The 17,551-nt window shown below is 42.4% G+C and overlaps 2 protein-coding genes across 11 annotated transcripts in view; one reads left to right on the top strand and one right to left on the bottom strand.

The window, feature by feature from the left end:
- GPR19 (G protein-coupled receptor 19) overlaps window positions 1–17,551 on the bottom strand; it is an 84,096-nt gene that overhangs the window by 49,870 nt on the left and 16,675 nt on the right. The window contains exon 4 of one of the 7 annotated variants that reach the window (XR_004529027.2): window positions 1,099–1,113. The exons of 4 other annotated variants lie outside the window; for them this stretch is intronic. Coding sequence is in view for 2 of the 3 variants with exons in the window: in XM_019937503.3 (XP_019793062.1) it covers window positions 3,379–4,632 (1,254 nt within the window). In the remaining variant the exon portion in view is untranslated. 2 more of the 7 variants (XM_019937503.3, XM_019937511.3) reach the window with 2 other exon arrangements.
- Window positions 1–17,551, top strand: part of CREBL2 (cAMP responsive element binding protein like 2) — a 56,849-nt gene that overhangs the window by 35,683 nt on the left and 3,615 nt on the right. The window contains exon 4 of one of the 4 annotated variants that reach the window (XM_019937552.3): window positions 149–274. The exons of the other annotated variants lie outside the window; for them this stretch is intronic. Coding sequence (XP_019793111.1) covers window positions 149–171 — 23 coding nt within the window. The 3' untranslated portion in view covers window positions 172–274. Of the gene's footprint in view, window positions 1–148; window positions 275–17,551 lie in introns of those variants that run through there. 4 annotated transcript variants of the gene reach the window in all.

Raw genomic sequence — 17,551 nt, 5'->3', positions numbered from 1 at the left:
GTCGTTCTGCAAAACAGTGGCACCAAGCTGGTTCGTTTCCATGGCTGTCTAATCACGGCCCCCTAAGGTCGTCTCTGCTCCAGATGAATTAGCAGGTTCATTAAGCAATGGGGAATTATTTATTCTTTTCATATTCTTCCCAACACAGTGAGGATTTGTTCACTCCAGTGAATGCATCATGCCAGCGGCACAGCAAATTTGAAGAATGTTGGACTGGTCGGCAGAAGGCATTTTTGTTTACCCCTACATTGACCTCTCTTGGACATAATTTGCTCTTCTAAACAGTGAGGGGCTTGGGTTAGGTCTCCCAACGTCCCATTCCTTCTACTCTAAAAGTCGAATTCTTTGCTTCTGTTACGTGTGGTTTTTATAAGGAGCATAACCTTGAAGCTGATCCTGGTCCAGCAGCTCCAACAGATCTTTCTTCTGTTGCTTCAAAGCAAGTTTGGCAGGTAGCAAAAAGGCTGGAGGGAGAAGGGAAGCACTGCGCCCACCAGGAGAGCCAAGAGTGCCAACGTTATCTGGCAAATGACTCTGCTCCCCACATGCTTGGTGGAGGTCCCCCTGGATGAAACTGCCCTTGCTGAGAACTCTGGCCCAGGGCATTCATTGGTCCCAGGCACCCTGGGGAAACCTGTGACGGAAGGTCCACAGGGAAGTGTACCTGAGCAGGATGTGCTGATGGACTTTGGGCAGCAGGCTGGTGGCACTAATGATTTCACTGAAGATTAGAAGGAAAGGAGAAATTTGAATTCCACCTCAAAGGATGCGACCCTTACCCTTCCTCTGATGGTCTGTGGGCACCTGGAGCCAGGGAGGGGAATTGCTCTCCTCAGAACCCTGCTCCCCGTTAGCTTTCCTGAACTCCTGGTTGGAAGCTACATGAATCCACATTCGTGATGCATCTCGTCATGTGCCTGATAAGGAGACTGGAGTCGTTTTCCTATTCCCCCCAACAGCCTGCCTCCCTGTGCTTGGCAGGTAAACGTGAGGTATGGTGAATGTTGTTCCCGTACTGCTGGGACTTATGCAAATCTTCATCAGTCTGTGCATTACATCCAGTTTCTTCCAAATTCAGGATCAAGTGAGACAACAGGAATCCTAAATATTAAACTAAAAAAATAAAATAAAATAAAATGAATTATCCACATGCTGAGAAAATGTAGCTGAATTATCATAGGTCATGAGACTTCAGAGCTCTCTCCATTGTGATTTGATTAACACTCTTTAATTTGTCATTATTTGGGGGGATTTAAAAAAAAACTAATCTCGATAACAAGAGTTTGTAAGAGGTTGTCTCACTCAATTTCCACCCACTGGGGTAAACTCACAGAACATTAAGGACAGAATGGAGCTTTGTAATCATCTAGTCTTTTTTGGTTTAAACTGAGACCTAAAATACATATATAAATAAAATTAAAGTAAATGAAATTTTACTTGTTACAATCTGACTTTAAAAAATAAATTTAAAAAAAAGTACTGCAGGGTCTCTTCTATTTTTTAACAACTCTGAACCACAAAATATCAGGGCCATGTGACATAAACATCTGGCTCATTTTGTCTGGTCAGCCATTGGCTGATAGGATAAGGAAGAATATGTGGAGGGGAAAGAAAAGGAAGAAAATACAAGACACTTTTTATCTTCTGACTTTGATTAAAGAAAGCACCTCCACTTAAATGCATCAGCTCTATAGATGTTTTGTGGATGGAATACTTTATTGTTCTCATTCTCTGCCCCAAATACCAAGCCTAATCTTGTTTCCCTGTGTCTGCGAGGTGGGATGTACAGCTTCTTTCCCATTTCAGACGTTTAGCACCACCAGCCCAGGAACCTAGCCACAGCCAAGGAAAAGGTGAGGGCCAGCTCACTAAATTTCTAGACTCTCCTGTTAAGAATGCCACGTTCTCCCAGACCTCAAGATTTCCACGCAGGCAGCAGCCGTTAGGCCCACAGAGGTCTGGATGGGTTTGGCTACTCATGTATTCCATAGGGAGAAACCTGTCTTGTCAAGGAAAGAGCAACAGACTTGCAGTTAGGGGACCTGAGTGTGAAAAACAGCTCGGTCACACTCCGACTTGGGCAAGTCACGTAGGGATGATAATAGGAACATCACAGAATACTTGAGAGGATAAAGTGAGATAATACAGGTAAAATCACTGAACAACTGATATTATTATTTGCAATTCTCGTTAACTAGGGTGTGAAAATGCACACCAGTCTTGTCTGTAAACCCGTTACTGTTTGAATAAGTACATCTTTAAAATGTGCTAGTCCTAGATTTGAAATAATGGAGACCTGGCAACCAGAGACGAAAATCTCGAGTTACCACAGCCAAAGAAGAGTCTGAGCTTGGTGAGGGTATGATGATACATCCTGGAGAGAGATGAGGGGTAGGAAGTGCTGGCTGGAGAAACGGCCTCACGTCTGAGTGTCCAGGAGAAAGAAGAAAGCGCTCCTTGCACTTGCTGTCCTAGGGTATAGGGGCAGCGCTGGGCAGCCAAAGGTGTCTGCCTGAACTGCAGAGTGCAGGGAGATCCCATCTGCACTTCTCCCTTTGGCATTTTCTGGGCTTGCCCTGGCAGGGTCCCTGCTCATTTTCTTGAGTTTAACTCAGAAGAGACGTAAACATCCTGGACACAGCCTAGATGGGACACAGATGTGAGGAAAACAGCACGGCCACTTCAAATGTTTCAAGGCATCATCAGCTGGTTAGGTTAAGGGAGAATGAAAGAGACAGAAAAAGAGACAGAGACCAAAATTAGGCAACTCTATAAGCTTTCTTTCCCTAAGAATCCTGATTATAATTCGATCACAGAAGACTACCCAGCAAGTTCCAATATATTCCAATATACGGAGCGCTCTCCAGAACAGATCCGGACAGAAGGTAATGTAAAAACATATACAATATTAAGACTTTCTAAATGTTGCTTAGTAGAGAAATTCAAGTCTCTGAAATGTGTCACACAGCAGATTTCATTTGGAACAGAAGCCCATAGTTAACAAAATTTCAGTAGGGAGGAGAAAAAGGAAACAGAATAAAACCAGGTTGAATCATTAATCAAAGACTGTGTATATGGCTTATGCTTTTTGGACCTACTGGTAAATTAAAAAGTAGGAAAGCGTTCTTTTTTTTTAACGTATGTAACTAATACAGGAAAGGGACCATTGACCATAAGCTCAAGGTGAAAGCTTCCTCGAAAACAAAAAGCAACTAAAATAAAAAACACAGAAACTAAAATCAATAGTGAGTGCATTTTACAAAATCAAACATTTCCCTCAGAAAGTTGATTGAAAAGAAATATATAAATAGCTTCTGTTTTTACAGTTAAAGTTTTTAATCTCTGGTGCATAACAGTAATTGAAAGAATTCTGAGAAATCAGACAAAAGTATTGGGCAGATTTGAATTAATGGGCCAAGCAAGCTTTTTCTCCTTGGCTTCTCTGTCAAATGAACCATAGCTTGAGTCTTTGGCTACAGCTTTGGCCGTGGGGAGGATTTCTGAGACGCCGACATAGTTTTTTTTGGCCATCCGTGAACTGGTTGTGATAGTGTAGGCATTGCTTCGGTAACACTTCATCGAGGACATGCAGAAAGTCTCTTTCATTCCTCTCCTAAAATTGGCATTATAAATGGAATACAGAGTAGGTTTAGAGGCTGAGGAACTAAAGGATATCCATGTGATAGCTGTAAAAACAAGGGAACTTTTCTTATAGTCTCGTTCATGGGGGTGCCACAGCTGAGCAACATGAAAAGGCAGCCAGGAGAGCAAAAACAGAAGATTTAAAATGAGGAACATCTTGACAGTTTTCACTTTTGTCCTTGGGACGATGTTCGTTGTCCTCCTCACTGTTCGACCATCGGTGCCGATTCTCCAAATGTATTTTATGACCTTCTGGTAAAATAAGATTATGAGGACGGATGGAATCACAAAGCTCACCAAGAAATGGATGACGGTATAGGCGGTTCCTTCCCAAGAGGAGGGGAGGAAATAGTTACAATGACTGTCCCAGTTGGAGCCATAGAAAAAGAACACTGGGGTCACAAAGGCCGCCTCAAAGATCCAGGACGCTGCAATCATCTTCTTGGCTTTTTCTCTGGACACCTTGAAGCTCAGAGGGTAGACGATGGTGTAGAACCGGTCTATGCAGATGGAGAGGAGAACGTACACCTGGACGCCCGGGGTGAGATACTGAAGGTAGCGCACGGCCTTGCACATGGCGCTGCCCAGGGCCCACCGGCCGGTGGCGAACTGCAGCAGGACGAAAGGCATGCCGGCCACACTGACGAGCAGGTCAGCACACGCCAGGGACACCACGAAGTAGTTGGTGGTGGACTGAGTCCTCCTGCTCCGGTGGATGACCAAACACACCAGGGAATTGCCAAAGACAGAAAACAGCCACAGGGCCCCAAAGAAAATGCTGGCCGTGGCCACTTCCCCGGGGTTAGGTCTGTAGCGCAGGTCTGTTCCATTACTCCTCCAGCCGTGCTCCTCGTAAAGCGCCGTCAGGTCCTGGCTCAGCAGAGGGGAGGCCATTTCCGTGCAGCTGTGGTTTTGGAGGGGCACCAGAAGTGTAGGAACAACCAAAGGCGGCTTGCTGTTATCCATTCTGTGAGCAAAAACCATATTCATTTTTTCCCTCTTAGTTCTGGATAAGAAAAGAAGAATGAGGCCTCCTGTTAAAATGGTGTTACACGGATTGATTCCTGAGACTAACAATCTTATTTGACGCTTAGATCGGTTGTCATCTGTCAATGAGTAGGGCTTGTGTGTTGGCAGGAAAACATGACTACTACCCGGAAAGAGCTCTGGCCCCATTTCTCTTTCATTTTAGGATGGTTTCAGCTGATCCCAGCTCAGGCTTTCCCTGGCCTCCCCGTCTCCTGACCGTTAGTCAAATGTGGTGGAACTCATAGCAAGCCCCACTCCTACACTGAACCTTGTTCCCTTCATATGCTGGGGATCACGGAGGGTTAGAGAGCTCAAATCTGCCTCATGGTTAGGGTGTTACCCCCAAATGACGTGCTACTGGAATCCCGGTAGGTACGTGACAAGTTCCTGAATGTCGTACCACTAAAGTAACAAGGCTGCAAGGGAGGAAAACTTGGGCAGATGGAAACACACAGGCGTCGGCTATGGAAAAAGCTAACAGAAATCTGTGAATACAGACTGACTGGCCACTGGGAACGACCCTGTCGTTACTTACTTTAGAATTTCCATTACAAAAGCATTATGGGAGCACATGGAGCAAACATAACACTTTCACATGAGCCAGAAGTAGCGCATTTAATGACACATAAACATAGCCTGTTTCTTCCCAAAAGATGACAGGCCACCTATCAGTGACATATTTTGATGCTATTCCGTTGTTAGTATTTCACAAAATGACCCTGACTGAGGAATATACAAGATGTCCCCTAATGAATGTGTAACCAGGTTACTAGAAACCTTATGGCATTCAGATGATTATAAGCAAGCAACTCTAACTTTACCCAGCCTTTATTTTAACTTTTTTTTTCCTACTATTCAGTGAGGGGGGGAAAAAAAAGGTATACTTTTTAATAGGGAAAAAGCCTGTATCATTGTGGGCCATTCAATTAAAATTGAGGTGACTGGTTGCAGTCCGATCATTAGGGTTTAATTTGGTCTGAATCTATTAAGCAGAAAGAGAAAGCACAGCGATTGAATCCGTAATAACCAGAGCGATCCCACCTGGCCGGTGGTGCAGGGGAGGGCACACCAGCGACAGGCTCAGCAGGGCCTCCCGGCCCTCTCCAGGGCTCCTGTCACTACACCTCACAGAGAAACGTTTCTGGGGTTTAGAGGTGAGATGAAAGAACAGTTTTAAAGACCCATTTTTCCTTGAAGGGTTTTCCCAATGACTTGTGGTAGGGAGAGGGTGTTAATAGATATTGTCCTCACCAAGAAACCACATTCAACAAAAGTCTGGGGCTCAGGGCAATGCACTGAAGGCCAGGTCCAGGTTCCCTTCAAGGCTTTTTTTTGTCCATGAAACAGCCCTACTTGATTTCTCAAAGAGAAATGTAAGGTAATTAGCCATTTTAATAAAAGACCTTTAAGCACGGCTGACTGGTTGATAGTAAATTGTAAGACTAGCTACCATACTTTCCATATAAAAAATTAGGATACACGATCTGAAGACAGGACATAAGATCTAAAATTAGCACTGTCCTAGAAAATCTGGAATGCATGACTGTTATCCTTACAAAATTGAAATAATCTTTTCACCTTTATATGTGTAAAACCTACAAAATTCAAAAAAAAAACAAAACCCAAAGCCCCCAAAAAAACCCTACAATTTTTTAAAAAGATTTGAAGTTTAAAAATAAAACAGACGAGCTATTTTCCCAGACAGAAGGAGCTGTTCTAAACTTTGGGGGATGCCTGTGGCCTAAATACAACAGGAGCTGGGAGCACAGGCACTTTCCCATGGCTCCACACACACTTTGAAACCTGTGAACTTCCTTCTGTTTCTTTCTTCCTCTCACAGCAAAACTCTGCAGGTGAAACTCAAGATCACCGCTACCACCAAAGCGCTGCGAGGCCTTCGTCCATCCTTTCCTCCATCCTTTCCTCCAGCTGCTTGACATCAACTAGTGCCAAGTCCACCAATTTCTCTGACGCCCCGCCCCCGCCCCCGCCCCCGCCCCCGCCCCCGCCCCACACACTCCTGCCTGGAAGCGCAGGATCCCGCTGCTCAGAAATGGAACGAGGCAGCCTGAGGAGTTCTCCAGTCTAGGTCTCCCCTGCTTGATGGCATGACTTTTCTGACTGGACCTAAAAGTGCTGCAGCTCTGTTTACTTATTCAATACACCAAGAAACTATGCTAGGTACTGGGAGAACAACGAAAAGTAAGGCTCATAAAAGGGTAAATGTATAAATGAGCTGTCTGCCATAGTATAACTAAATTCTATAATAAGTATAATTAGTAGATAAGGAGCTAAGTGACAGAGAAAAATAGGGACCCGATTCTTCTTGGCATAGAGGGAAGGAAAGGAAAGGCTTCACAAAGGAGGTGAGGTGTAAGCCGGGGACCTGGAGGATGAAGGTCCCTTCTTCAGGAACACAAGGGGTTTTTTAAAAAGCCCCAAACATTACAAGGGAGGGAGAAAGCATGTGGAATGATTTGGGGGTCATCCTTCTAGGGCTGATCTTTTTTGGGCCCTTTTCCCCTTAGAGGTATAGTCTTCTGCAGACCATACCTCCCAGACTATACAGTCTCTAAGTGCCCTACAGTCAAACTGACCTACATTTTCCCCATGGTTATAATGAGAGGTTACATTTTCCACATTCATGGGCTGAAATGTGGTCACACAGTGGATAAGAATATACAGAATGGCTGTGGATTCCTTGTTCACAGAGCATGTTGTTACTCCTCTTCCCAGTTTGTTTTGCTTTAGAGCCATGGCTCTCTAGCTTAGCAACACACTGAACTCTCCCAGGGAGCTTTGGAAAAAAATACAGATGCCTGGGTCCTACCCTTAGGGATTCTTTTTTTTTTTTTAATTATTTATTTATTTTTGGCTGTGTTGGGTCTTCGTTTCTGTGCCAGGGCTTTCTCTAGTTGCGGTGAGCGGGGGCCACTCTTCATCGCGGTGCGTGGGCCTCTCACTGTCGCGGCCTCTCTTGTTGCGGAGCACAGGCTCCGGATGCACAGGCTCAGTAGTTGTGGCACATGGGCCTAGTTGCTCCGCGGCACGTGGGATCTTCCCAGACCAGGGCTCGAACCCATGTCCCCTGCATTGGCAGGCAGATTCTCAACCACTGCGCCACCAGGGAAGCCCCCCTCAGGGATTCTGATTTAATTGCTCTGGAGGGCAGCCTGGGCATCGGGATGTTTCAGAGTTCCCCAGGTGATCCCAACGTGCAGCCCAGACTAACAATCACTGCTGTAGAATGGCTTCCATGTTTCTGTCTTCTCTCATTAACTAGGGGGTCCTGGGAAAAGGGCATTATTCTTTGTCCGTGCTCTACAGCTTCCACTGAAGTTCTTTACATTAATAATCGCTTGTTAGCTATTTACTGAATTGACTCCATAAGTACAGAGAACTGAAATACAGGCCTCCTACTCTAGGTGGCTCTGCTAGGAGAATTAAATGCAGAGACAGAAAATCACCGTGTGTTCTCAGAGAGCCGAAACGCTGGTGACCATGGAGACAGGGGAAAACATGGCTCCAGAGCAGAGCAGGGCAGGTGAAACTGAAGTCACCCAGGTCAACTCTCACTTAAGGGACAGTCAAGGTAGTTTAGGTGACCGCAGACAGCCTCCGGCACCCCCCTCCCAGAAAACATGGTCTGCCATACTATAACTAAATTCTAGGGTCCCAAAGTAAAAGTTCAGAAAGGTCTCCCCTGCTCCATTAATTTGGAAATAAATACATCTTCAAGGGGGTGTTTCTGAAATACAAGGGCTGCGGAATTCATAATTATGTCTGGGTCATCCATATTCAGTAATTACAGCAGCAACAAGAAAGACTTCTTCACCTCTTTCCTGCTCAACCTGTTTGTTCCCAACCAACTCAGAGACTGCCACATGACACACTCCATTGGGTTGATATTGAGGGCCCCTATTTTAAAATATATCTCTATCTATATATTATCTAAGAGAGGAATTATTCATCTATTGGGATCTAAGAGATGGGTTTTAATATATAGGTGGGGAAAATGGTGGATGGGTTGACATGGTGTAGAGCTAGGGACTGGGGGACCCTGGAGAGTCCCATCATTACAGAGGTCTGGGTCTATATATAAAATGATATGTCTATCATTTTATACTGTAATTTTTATTTTGAACGTTGTCTCCCCTGTTGCATTATGAGTTCCTTAAGGACAGTGACTGTGTCCTTATATCCCTGGGGCATACAGATATTAATAAAGGTTTACTGAATAAAAAAATGGATAGAGGTGTTAAGAAAAATTATCCAATACTTGAAAATAAGGCACAGAGAGCATAGCCTAAGTGTTTTTTTTTTTGGCTGCACCCTGTCCAGGGATCGAACGCAAGCCCCTGCATTGGAAGCGTGGAGTCTTAACCACTGGACCGCCAGGGAGGTCCCCATAGCATAACATTTTAATGTCATGCTATGACATTGTTAAATCGGCTTCCCCAAGGATTATTTAATTCTCTGGAAGAATGTATCTGTGCTTGATTTTGCTATTACTATATGACTAGCGCCCAGACATTACACGCTAACATGCAAATTTCTGTCTAGTAGATAAAATAACCCCAAAGGTTATAGACTTATTGCCCTGTACGACAGTGCCTCCTAGCAATCTTATGCTCACATTATTTAAGGAAACAAACAACAGCAATGACAAAAAAAAAAAACCTATAAATAGCATTTATAATAGCATTTATAATAAATAGCATTTATTTATTATTGAATAAATAGCATTTATTCAAATGCTCTTGGAAGCAACCTGATTATCTGATCAGTTCCTTCAGTAATAAGTTAATAAATCTTTGATATGGTGTTCATTCTATATTTGAATGAGTCACGATGAATGACAGTCATTTTAACTTTTTGAAAATCGTGACAGTCATGATTTTAACTTTTTGAAAATCATATTTTGATGGATGGCTGAATGTATGAATGATTAGAAACTAATGAGAGGACCACAAAGAGGACTAGAGGGGCGCAGATGAGAAACTGTGTTTACTTCACAGTTTGCCGGCAGCTATTCCTGGATAAGCACATCCTTGCTGGTTAGGTTTCTTCTAGACTCAAAAAACCCTAACAACAGATTTCTTTTTCCCTCCTGAAATTCTAAAGATCCACAGATGTTCTCATAATATAGGAAGACCATTTTTTTCTGACATTTGTTTAAAAATTTAATGGCAAATTAGAATTTTATAATGTTGAATATTTATATGGTTTGGTTGGGGAAAAAAAATGAACGGAAACATTTTCTGTAGAATGGAAAGTATCTGCTGCACCTAAGCAGATACATTGGCTGTTTACTAATGAGATTAATTACAATGATGACAGTATTTATAACATTACTACTACCAAGAGTTAGTATTTATTTTGTGCTTACTAGGTGTCTGGTACTTCATATGCGTAGCCCTTCGAGGTAGGTAACATGATTAGTCCTGTTTTACAATTGAGAAAAACTGAAGTTCTTCCCCAAGGTCATACTGTTGGAAAGCCACAATGGGCTGGATGTGAATTCAGACAGTCAAACTGGCTGTACATGGACTTCTCAATCAAACATAGGAATATAAAGTTATTCCCCCACAGCCTCTTGCTACCCACAGATACATCTGTTCAATATGCTAGCTGAGAAATATGTGACACAGTGAACATTTGGGGGAAAAAAAATCACTCCCACTATATACTGCACAGAGGCTTAGCATCAAAAGTGCAGTAGAAATGTTGGTCTAGAAATACAGCCTTTCTTCAGAATAAAGAATGTGAGAATATTGGAAATTCATTATCGCAGATGATTAACTTGTTGCCTTTTAAATGCGGAATGAAAGCAGAACTCTAGACGTCAGTTTGATTAAAGTGCAGAAAAAGTTTGATCAATAGTATTTCCCTGAGTAGGAAATTCTCTTTTAAATTTTAATTGTTGTAATTTAGGAAATATAATGGTGGTAGATATTTTCCTTAAATCTTTCACTGTTATATAGGCCTGATTTACCTATATATGAAATCAGAATGGAACAGAGGTGGACTGGGACCGGCCTGCATGGGGCTCCTCAGAGACAGCTGTGCACATTCCTTCCCAACTCCAAGTTCAGCGACATCATGTTGGTATCATGAATCAGCCATGGTAGGAATATTCACACCATGAAACTGACAAACATCACAAATAGGTTTTTTCCCTGAAGAGCCAGTTGTTAAACGTTGACCAGCCCACCGCTTCCAGTAGGGCAGAGTTTACGGGGCAACCTATCCCGAAGTCCTGAACTTACACACATCCCTGAATTTACAAATGGCTAAGGAGGTCCCATACGCTCTTCAGAAGCTTCCTGAGTTCCTATCTTGCTTTTGGCTCTGAGCTATGGCTCTGGTGCGGACACTGAACTATGTGCTTTACAGAACTACGTTAAGGCCCAGGTAGCCACCAGCATGACTGTGGTGGGGAACAGGAAAACCAGAGAGACAGAGACATGTTCTCATAATGTGCCACCCAGATAGGGTTGCCAGATAAAATACAGGATGCCCAGTTAAATGTGAATTTCAGATAAATAACACATAATTTTTTAGCATAAGTATGTCCCATGTAATATCTCCTACAATATTTAAATGGTGTCCTGTATTTTTATTAGCTAAATCTGACAAACCTACACACCCAGAACAAAATCTTCTGCTGAAAAACATTTATTTTTCATCTCACAATACAGGAATATTGCAAAGTGGTTATGTGTGCATGCTTTGAAGCAGACAGCTGAAGTGTACGTCCTTCCTCTGTCACTCACTAACTAGTTGTGTGATCCAAAACAAGTTATCTAACCCTCTTGATTCCAGTGTTCTCATCTGTAAAATGGGGACAATTAGTCCCTATCTCATTTGATTATCATGAGGATTGAATGAGATAACAGATGCACAGGAGTTAAATGAGTTATTACAAGTCAATCTGCCTGGTATGAGAAAAACATTCAATCAGTGTTATCCTACTGTAGTTCTAAAACACACCTAGCTTGGTGTCTGGCACATAGCGAGTGCTGAAAAAATTAGCACTCTTACTACTGTCAGCCCATAAAAGTCTTCTAAGCCATATGACAAGCAAATTTTAGTAACCACATCACATACTATAGTGATAATACTAACATTAGTCACATAATTTAGCACTGTTAAGGATGAATGGCTTTTGTGAAGGGGCCTGGGGACCTAATCATCATTCACAACATTGTTTTTAAGGGGAAAGTCATTGGGGTCCAAATAAATAAACATAACCTTTCTCCAAGCTGGGGATGATTTTATAGTGACATGTTAGCCAGATAAAACCTTTTTCTATACCCTAAACCAAAAGACGTAAATATAACTGGATTGACCATGTCTTTCTCAAAAGCATATAGAGTCTATCCTGCTTAAATTATTTCCTTTATATAATTTTGAATAATTTCAAAAGAACCTCATACTTTCAATGAAAACCAAGTTTCTTCTCCACCATCTGAGACCACTAGCATCACGACTTATAAGCCTGGAATTTTCCCTAATGCCCTTTTCCCTTTCCTCCTGTTATATAAGATATATAAATATTCCTCCGTAATATTTCCAGGTCTATGCCTTTCAGTTTGTTTCCCAACTGGGATCAAGCAGTTTCCTGAGATCAGACTTGGCACATTTTCTTTTTGTTTGAATATTGGTTATGCTTTCAAGGAGAACATGATTTTTTGAACAGAGAAGGATTTTCAGAACAGCCTCTTCTAACATCACAAAATAACCCACAACGACATTTCTGGGTGAGAAATTTCTAGATATCTAGATTTAAGGAACTATTCCTCTTCTATCACCTTTACCTTTCTTTGTTCTTTACACGAATTCTAAAATATTAGAAATAAACAAAGTCAGCATCCTTGGCGTGATTTCCAGAAACCAGGAAGGCTTCTATCACCATCAGAGCATCATTCTTTTAAAGTCAGAGTCTGATTTCAGTATATGTGCTGCCGAAGTGAGCACCAAAGTTCCATTTAAAATGTAACCACTACTTAAAGAGTAAATTTTTTTACATATTATTGGTAGAGCAGTGACCTCTGAGACTCCGTCTCTCTCTGAGATCTATGATCCCAGAAAGGAGCCCGAGCTTCACCCCACGTGGAGGTTTATGTTGACCACAAGCTGCAACCCTCCCCAAATTCTCTGCAAACCAAGTTGCAGGAGAAAATGTTAGGTCATACTGGCTCCTCTTTGGGGGAATATATAAAGGACACTATCCGGTTATTTCCCACCCTAACTGCCACTTAGTAGGGTTCTGTGTGGAATGGTTTAATAACACAGAACTTCCCTCCCTACTGTTCTCACAAAGTCGGTGGTCAGATAAAATGGGAAAAAGAAAAAGAAACACCAAGAAACTTCACCGTAAGAAATGCCTAATGTGTTAGGATGGTATATGCAAAGTGGTCCTCAATCACACAAAGCACCCAAATTTCTATCCCTTAGTGTGAGTCAGGATTGTGCTAAACGCTGGAGATACAGAAGTTAACGAGACAGACAAGGTCTCTGCTTTCATGGAGCCTTCCTCTAGTGGGAGAAACAATACTACACAGCTAAATAAGAAAAACAACACAATTTACAAAGAAATGGTCAGTGCTATGGAGAAAAATATAGCAGAATGGGGAACCAAAATGGATGGGAAATAGATGGCAGATGGTTGGTTGGTTACCCAATGGCCATTCCCAACTCCTTCCTTGCCTTCCTCTCTCCAGAGGCTGAAAAGGAAAGATAATCACTTTGGGCCCCCAAAGATGCCCACGCCCCAATCCTGGAACCTGTGAATATGTTACATTATATAGTAAAAGGAACTCGGCATATACAATTCAGGTTATGGAACTTAAAATGGGAAGATTATCCTGGATTATCCAGGGGGACCCAAACTAATGAGCCCTTACAAAGAGAGAACTTTCTCGGCTAGTAACAGAGAGATGCGGCAGAAGCCAGAGAGATTCCAAGCGTGAGAAGGAATCAACGTGCTGTTCTGGCTCTGAGATGCCGGGGCCCACATGCAAGCACCAGGGAGAGGCCTCTGGGAGTTACTGGTGGCCCCCAACTGAGAGCCATCAAAGAAACGTGACCTTAGTCCTAACGCACGAGACACTGGATTCTGCCAACCACCGAAATGAGCGTGGAAGGGGAATCGTCCCTGGAGCCTCTAAAAAGGAGCATGGTCCTGCCAACAGCTTGAAGCCTTGTGAGACTCTAAGCAGAGAAACTGGCCAAGCCCACGCAGACTCCTGACCCGCAGAACTGTGATGTAATAAATGGCCATTATTGTAAGCCACTAAGTTTGTGTTAATTTGTGACAGCAGCAATAGAAACTAATTCAATATAGCATTTGTTATATAACTGAGTGTGAAAACTGAAACTCATACCAGCCATTCTATCGCTTTCCACTACCCCACCGTCATCTAGAATATTAGAAACCCCCAAAAGCTTAAAGAATGTAGCACTTTCTACTTCACCTTAAATGTTAGACTGGAGACTAAGAAACCTAAGTTATGATTATGATTATAAGCACTGAACAGCAAGTCAAGAGGCCCAGGTCTTATTTTTACATCGGTGTAAGGACCTTAAGTAAATTAATCTCCCTGAATCTCTATTTCCATATCTACAACATGAATGAGTTGGTCTAGATGATTTCTAGGATCATTTTTGCTCTATGAACTACAACTGATAGGTAGACATTGTGACGAGCAACACACTTTCATTTAACTTACAATCCACCACTTTCACCTGGCGGAGAGTGCATCCTGAAAGTGCATTGTGATGGGAGGACAGGGAAGCTGTTTAGGGCTGCTGGGGCCCAGTTCTTGAGCCTCTGCTGTCCAAGATTGGTAGTCTGGGTCTCCAAAGGAGAGACGAATTGTACAGAGGGGCCAGCCAAGCCCTCCTCACTAATTATCCTGGATGTGCCAATAATCTCTTACTGAAGATTCCTTGCAAGAAGCGGTCTGGTCTAAGAAGACCTGCCACCTGTGTTTGCTTCCCATCCCATGTAACACCAAACTTCTCAGCAGGAAGAAACACTTGCTAGAACCCCTGACTGTCCTCGACCAACTTTCCACACCTCTCCTCCTCGTAAGGGATCTTCCAAATTTTGAAGAAAACAATTTGGCCCCAGAATTTGCACCTTGCCAAATTCAATTTAATTTATTACAACAAACATTTTTTGAATAGTTGCCGTGTGCTCACTGAGTCCAAGTTTGGGAGGGAAATGTTCAGTTTTATGTCCAATCTCTGATTTCAGTATCAACATCTTTAGTTGTATGACTGAAATAGGAAAGAGGGGGGGAGGCAAAGAGCAGACTCATTACACTCAAAGCAAAGAGCTGTACAGTAGATATGATTTATAGCTATTTGAAAAGAAGGTGAAGGATTTGTTAAGAACCGAGTGTAAGCACTGAACAGGAAGTTACTAAGAACGTCCATTTTTCAGAAGCATTTACATTCTGTCTCACATCAAGTTTACATCAACACTCTGGGGAAATTTTGATCTGCACCACTGTCTTCAATCAGGGTTTTCCAAGAAAGCAACCTTCAAATTCATGGAGCAGAAGTTAGATTTGAATTTGCAGTAACATGTATTTTTCATGGACAAATTATGCAACTATATATGTGGTCAGATGTGACTGAAAATATGGCTGAACATGTATCTGCATATGTTTCACATGGTTAATATATTTTTTAGTGCCATATATTTTTAGACATTTTATAAGTTAAAATGCTACTGCTATCACTTCTCAGTGCTTCTTATTTTAATCCTCTCTGCATATCAGCAATGATTGACCAAAATCACCAACACCAGCAATTTTCAACCTCTTCTTCAGAGGCAGAGGTGACAAGTGTGTCCATACATGTGACAAATGTGTCCATACATGTGACACACTCCTACGGACACATCCAGAATTACGTGTAACATCAGGAGCTCAGCCTACAATCTTCAACCTAGAAGTCATGTTGAAAAGAAAATAATTATGTAGATATCCTTACATTTATTCTAATTAGTTTTTTAAAAAATGAATCACCAGCAAACTTTGGTATTTTATCAGCTAGAAATTATTTGCAACAGACATTTTTTGTTTGGGACATATTTTGACACTTTGGTTGATAAGCATTGCCCTGCTATACCATAAGTGTACACCTGAAATCTGAATTCTTGAAGGCTAAGGGTGCCTGACACATAGAACCAGGAAAAGGTAATAAGAGAAAGAAACATGGCTATTCTCCACACTGGGCAACGGTGGGATATGACAAACCTGTTACAAAAGTCTAGCATTTCCCTGGAAATAATTAATTTCCTACCTATGCTCTTTAAAGCCACTGACATCCCAGGGAGTCTTCATAGCCTGCCTCCAAATTCAAAGGTGTATTCCCTTCTTTAGATGTAGAAGAAAATAACTCTGAACACATTTAAAATGTGAAGAGGCTACGTTATCTCAACCATAATCCATGGTTGACAGCACGGGCTCTTAGACTAGTGGTTCAGAGGTCATCTTGCCTCCCAGGGGACATTTGGCAATATCAGGAGACATTCTTGGTTGTCACAACTCGGGGAGGAAAGTGTTGACGTCTGGTAGGTAGAGGCCAGGGATGCTGCTAAACATTCCACAATGAAGAGGACAGCTTCCCCCCGACCCCCAACAGAGAATTATCCGATCCAAGAGGCCAACAGTGCTGAGATTGAGAAACCCTGCTCTCAAGCCGACCTGCCTGGGTTTCAAATCACCTGTTACCTATATAAGTTACTAAACATCTATGTGCTTATCATCTTTACCAGTAAAATTAGGATAAAAACAGTGTCCACCTTCTTGATTTGTTGTGAGAATAAAACAAATGACACAGACAGGAGCTAAGAACGATGTCTGGAAAAAAGCTAGTGTTTAACAAATGTTTACTTTCATTACCATTAGATGCATCGAAAAAGACTGAGAAGAGAAAGACCAAAATTTTAAAATAAGTTGTTTCTAGGTGGCCAGACCATGACTGATTTTTATTTTCATTACACTTTTATATTTCTTTATATTTTCCAAATTTTCTAGAACTGTATTTGTATTACCCTAATATCCAAAAACACTTTTTTTTAAAAGAATGTAGAGGAAAGAACTTTATTTCGTGACATAGTGGAAAGAGCACAGAATCAGAAAGATCTGGATTCAGATCCTGGCTTTATTTGTTGTGTGTGGCTTTGGGCAGATTAGTTACTCTGAGCTTCAGTTTCCTGATCAGAAACTGGGGCTAATAATGCATATCAGAGAGCTTCCATCAGGATTAAACATGACAGACATCCAGTGTCTTGGAAATATGCTGAATGACAGGCTCCAAGAGATGGGTGCTTTCAAAGTTTGGCCCAGGAAAAGTGACTCTATAAACAGGGAAATATAGTCATGATGGTAACTCCCCTCTTGCTTTTTAAACTGTCCTCTTGGAGAAGCCACCTCCCATCTCAACCTACTGTTTGCCTGGGTTCAGAGGAGAAATTGCATCCACACTTTGGTCCTTCTCTCTATTCTTTCCACCTCCCCACATATACATCCTAGGAAAGGACCTGATAATTCAGCAGGCAGGGCTTACTAGCGGCGGGAAGTTACTAAGAGTGAAAAGCAGGACCCAGGCATCACTTTCACATGCCCACTGAGGGACAAGTCCATTGTCCTTCTTGTTTCTTCTTTCATCCCTAGCCTCCAAGCTGGAAGCACTCTTGGCAAGGCCTCTCCTCCAGGGGAACCACTCCACTTTCTCTCTATTCTACTTCTCCTGTTCAGCTGGTAGAGAGGACTGCCCCCTTTCAGTTTTGAGAAGGATGAGTAGGAAGCCCAGAGAGGCTTCCAGATCTAAGCCTCTTGTGTGCACTAGCCTGGCTCAT

Source organism: Tursiops truncatus, chromosome 11 (assembly GCF_011762595.2).
Source record: "Tursiops truncatus isolate mTurTru1 chromosome 11, mTurTru1.mat.Y, whole genome shotgun sequence".
Lineage (NCBI taxonomy): Eukaryota > Metazoa > Chordata > Mammalia > Artiodactyla > Delphinidae > Tursiops > Tursiops truncatus.
This window is presented reverse-complemented; position numbering and strand designations above follow the sequence as displayed.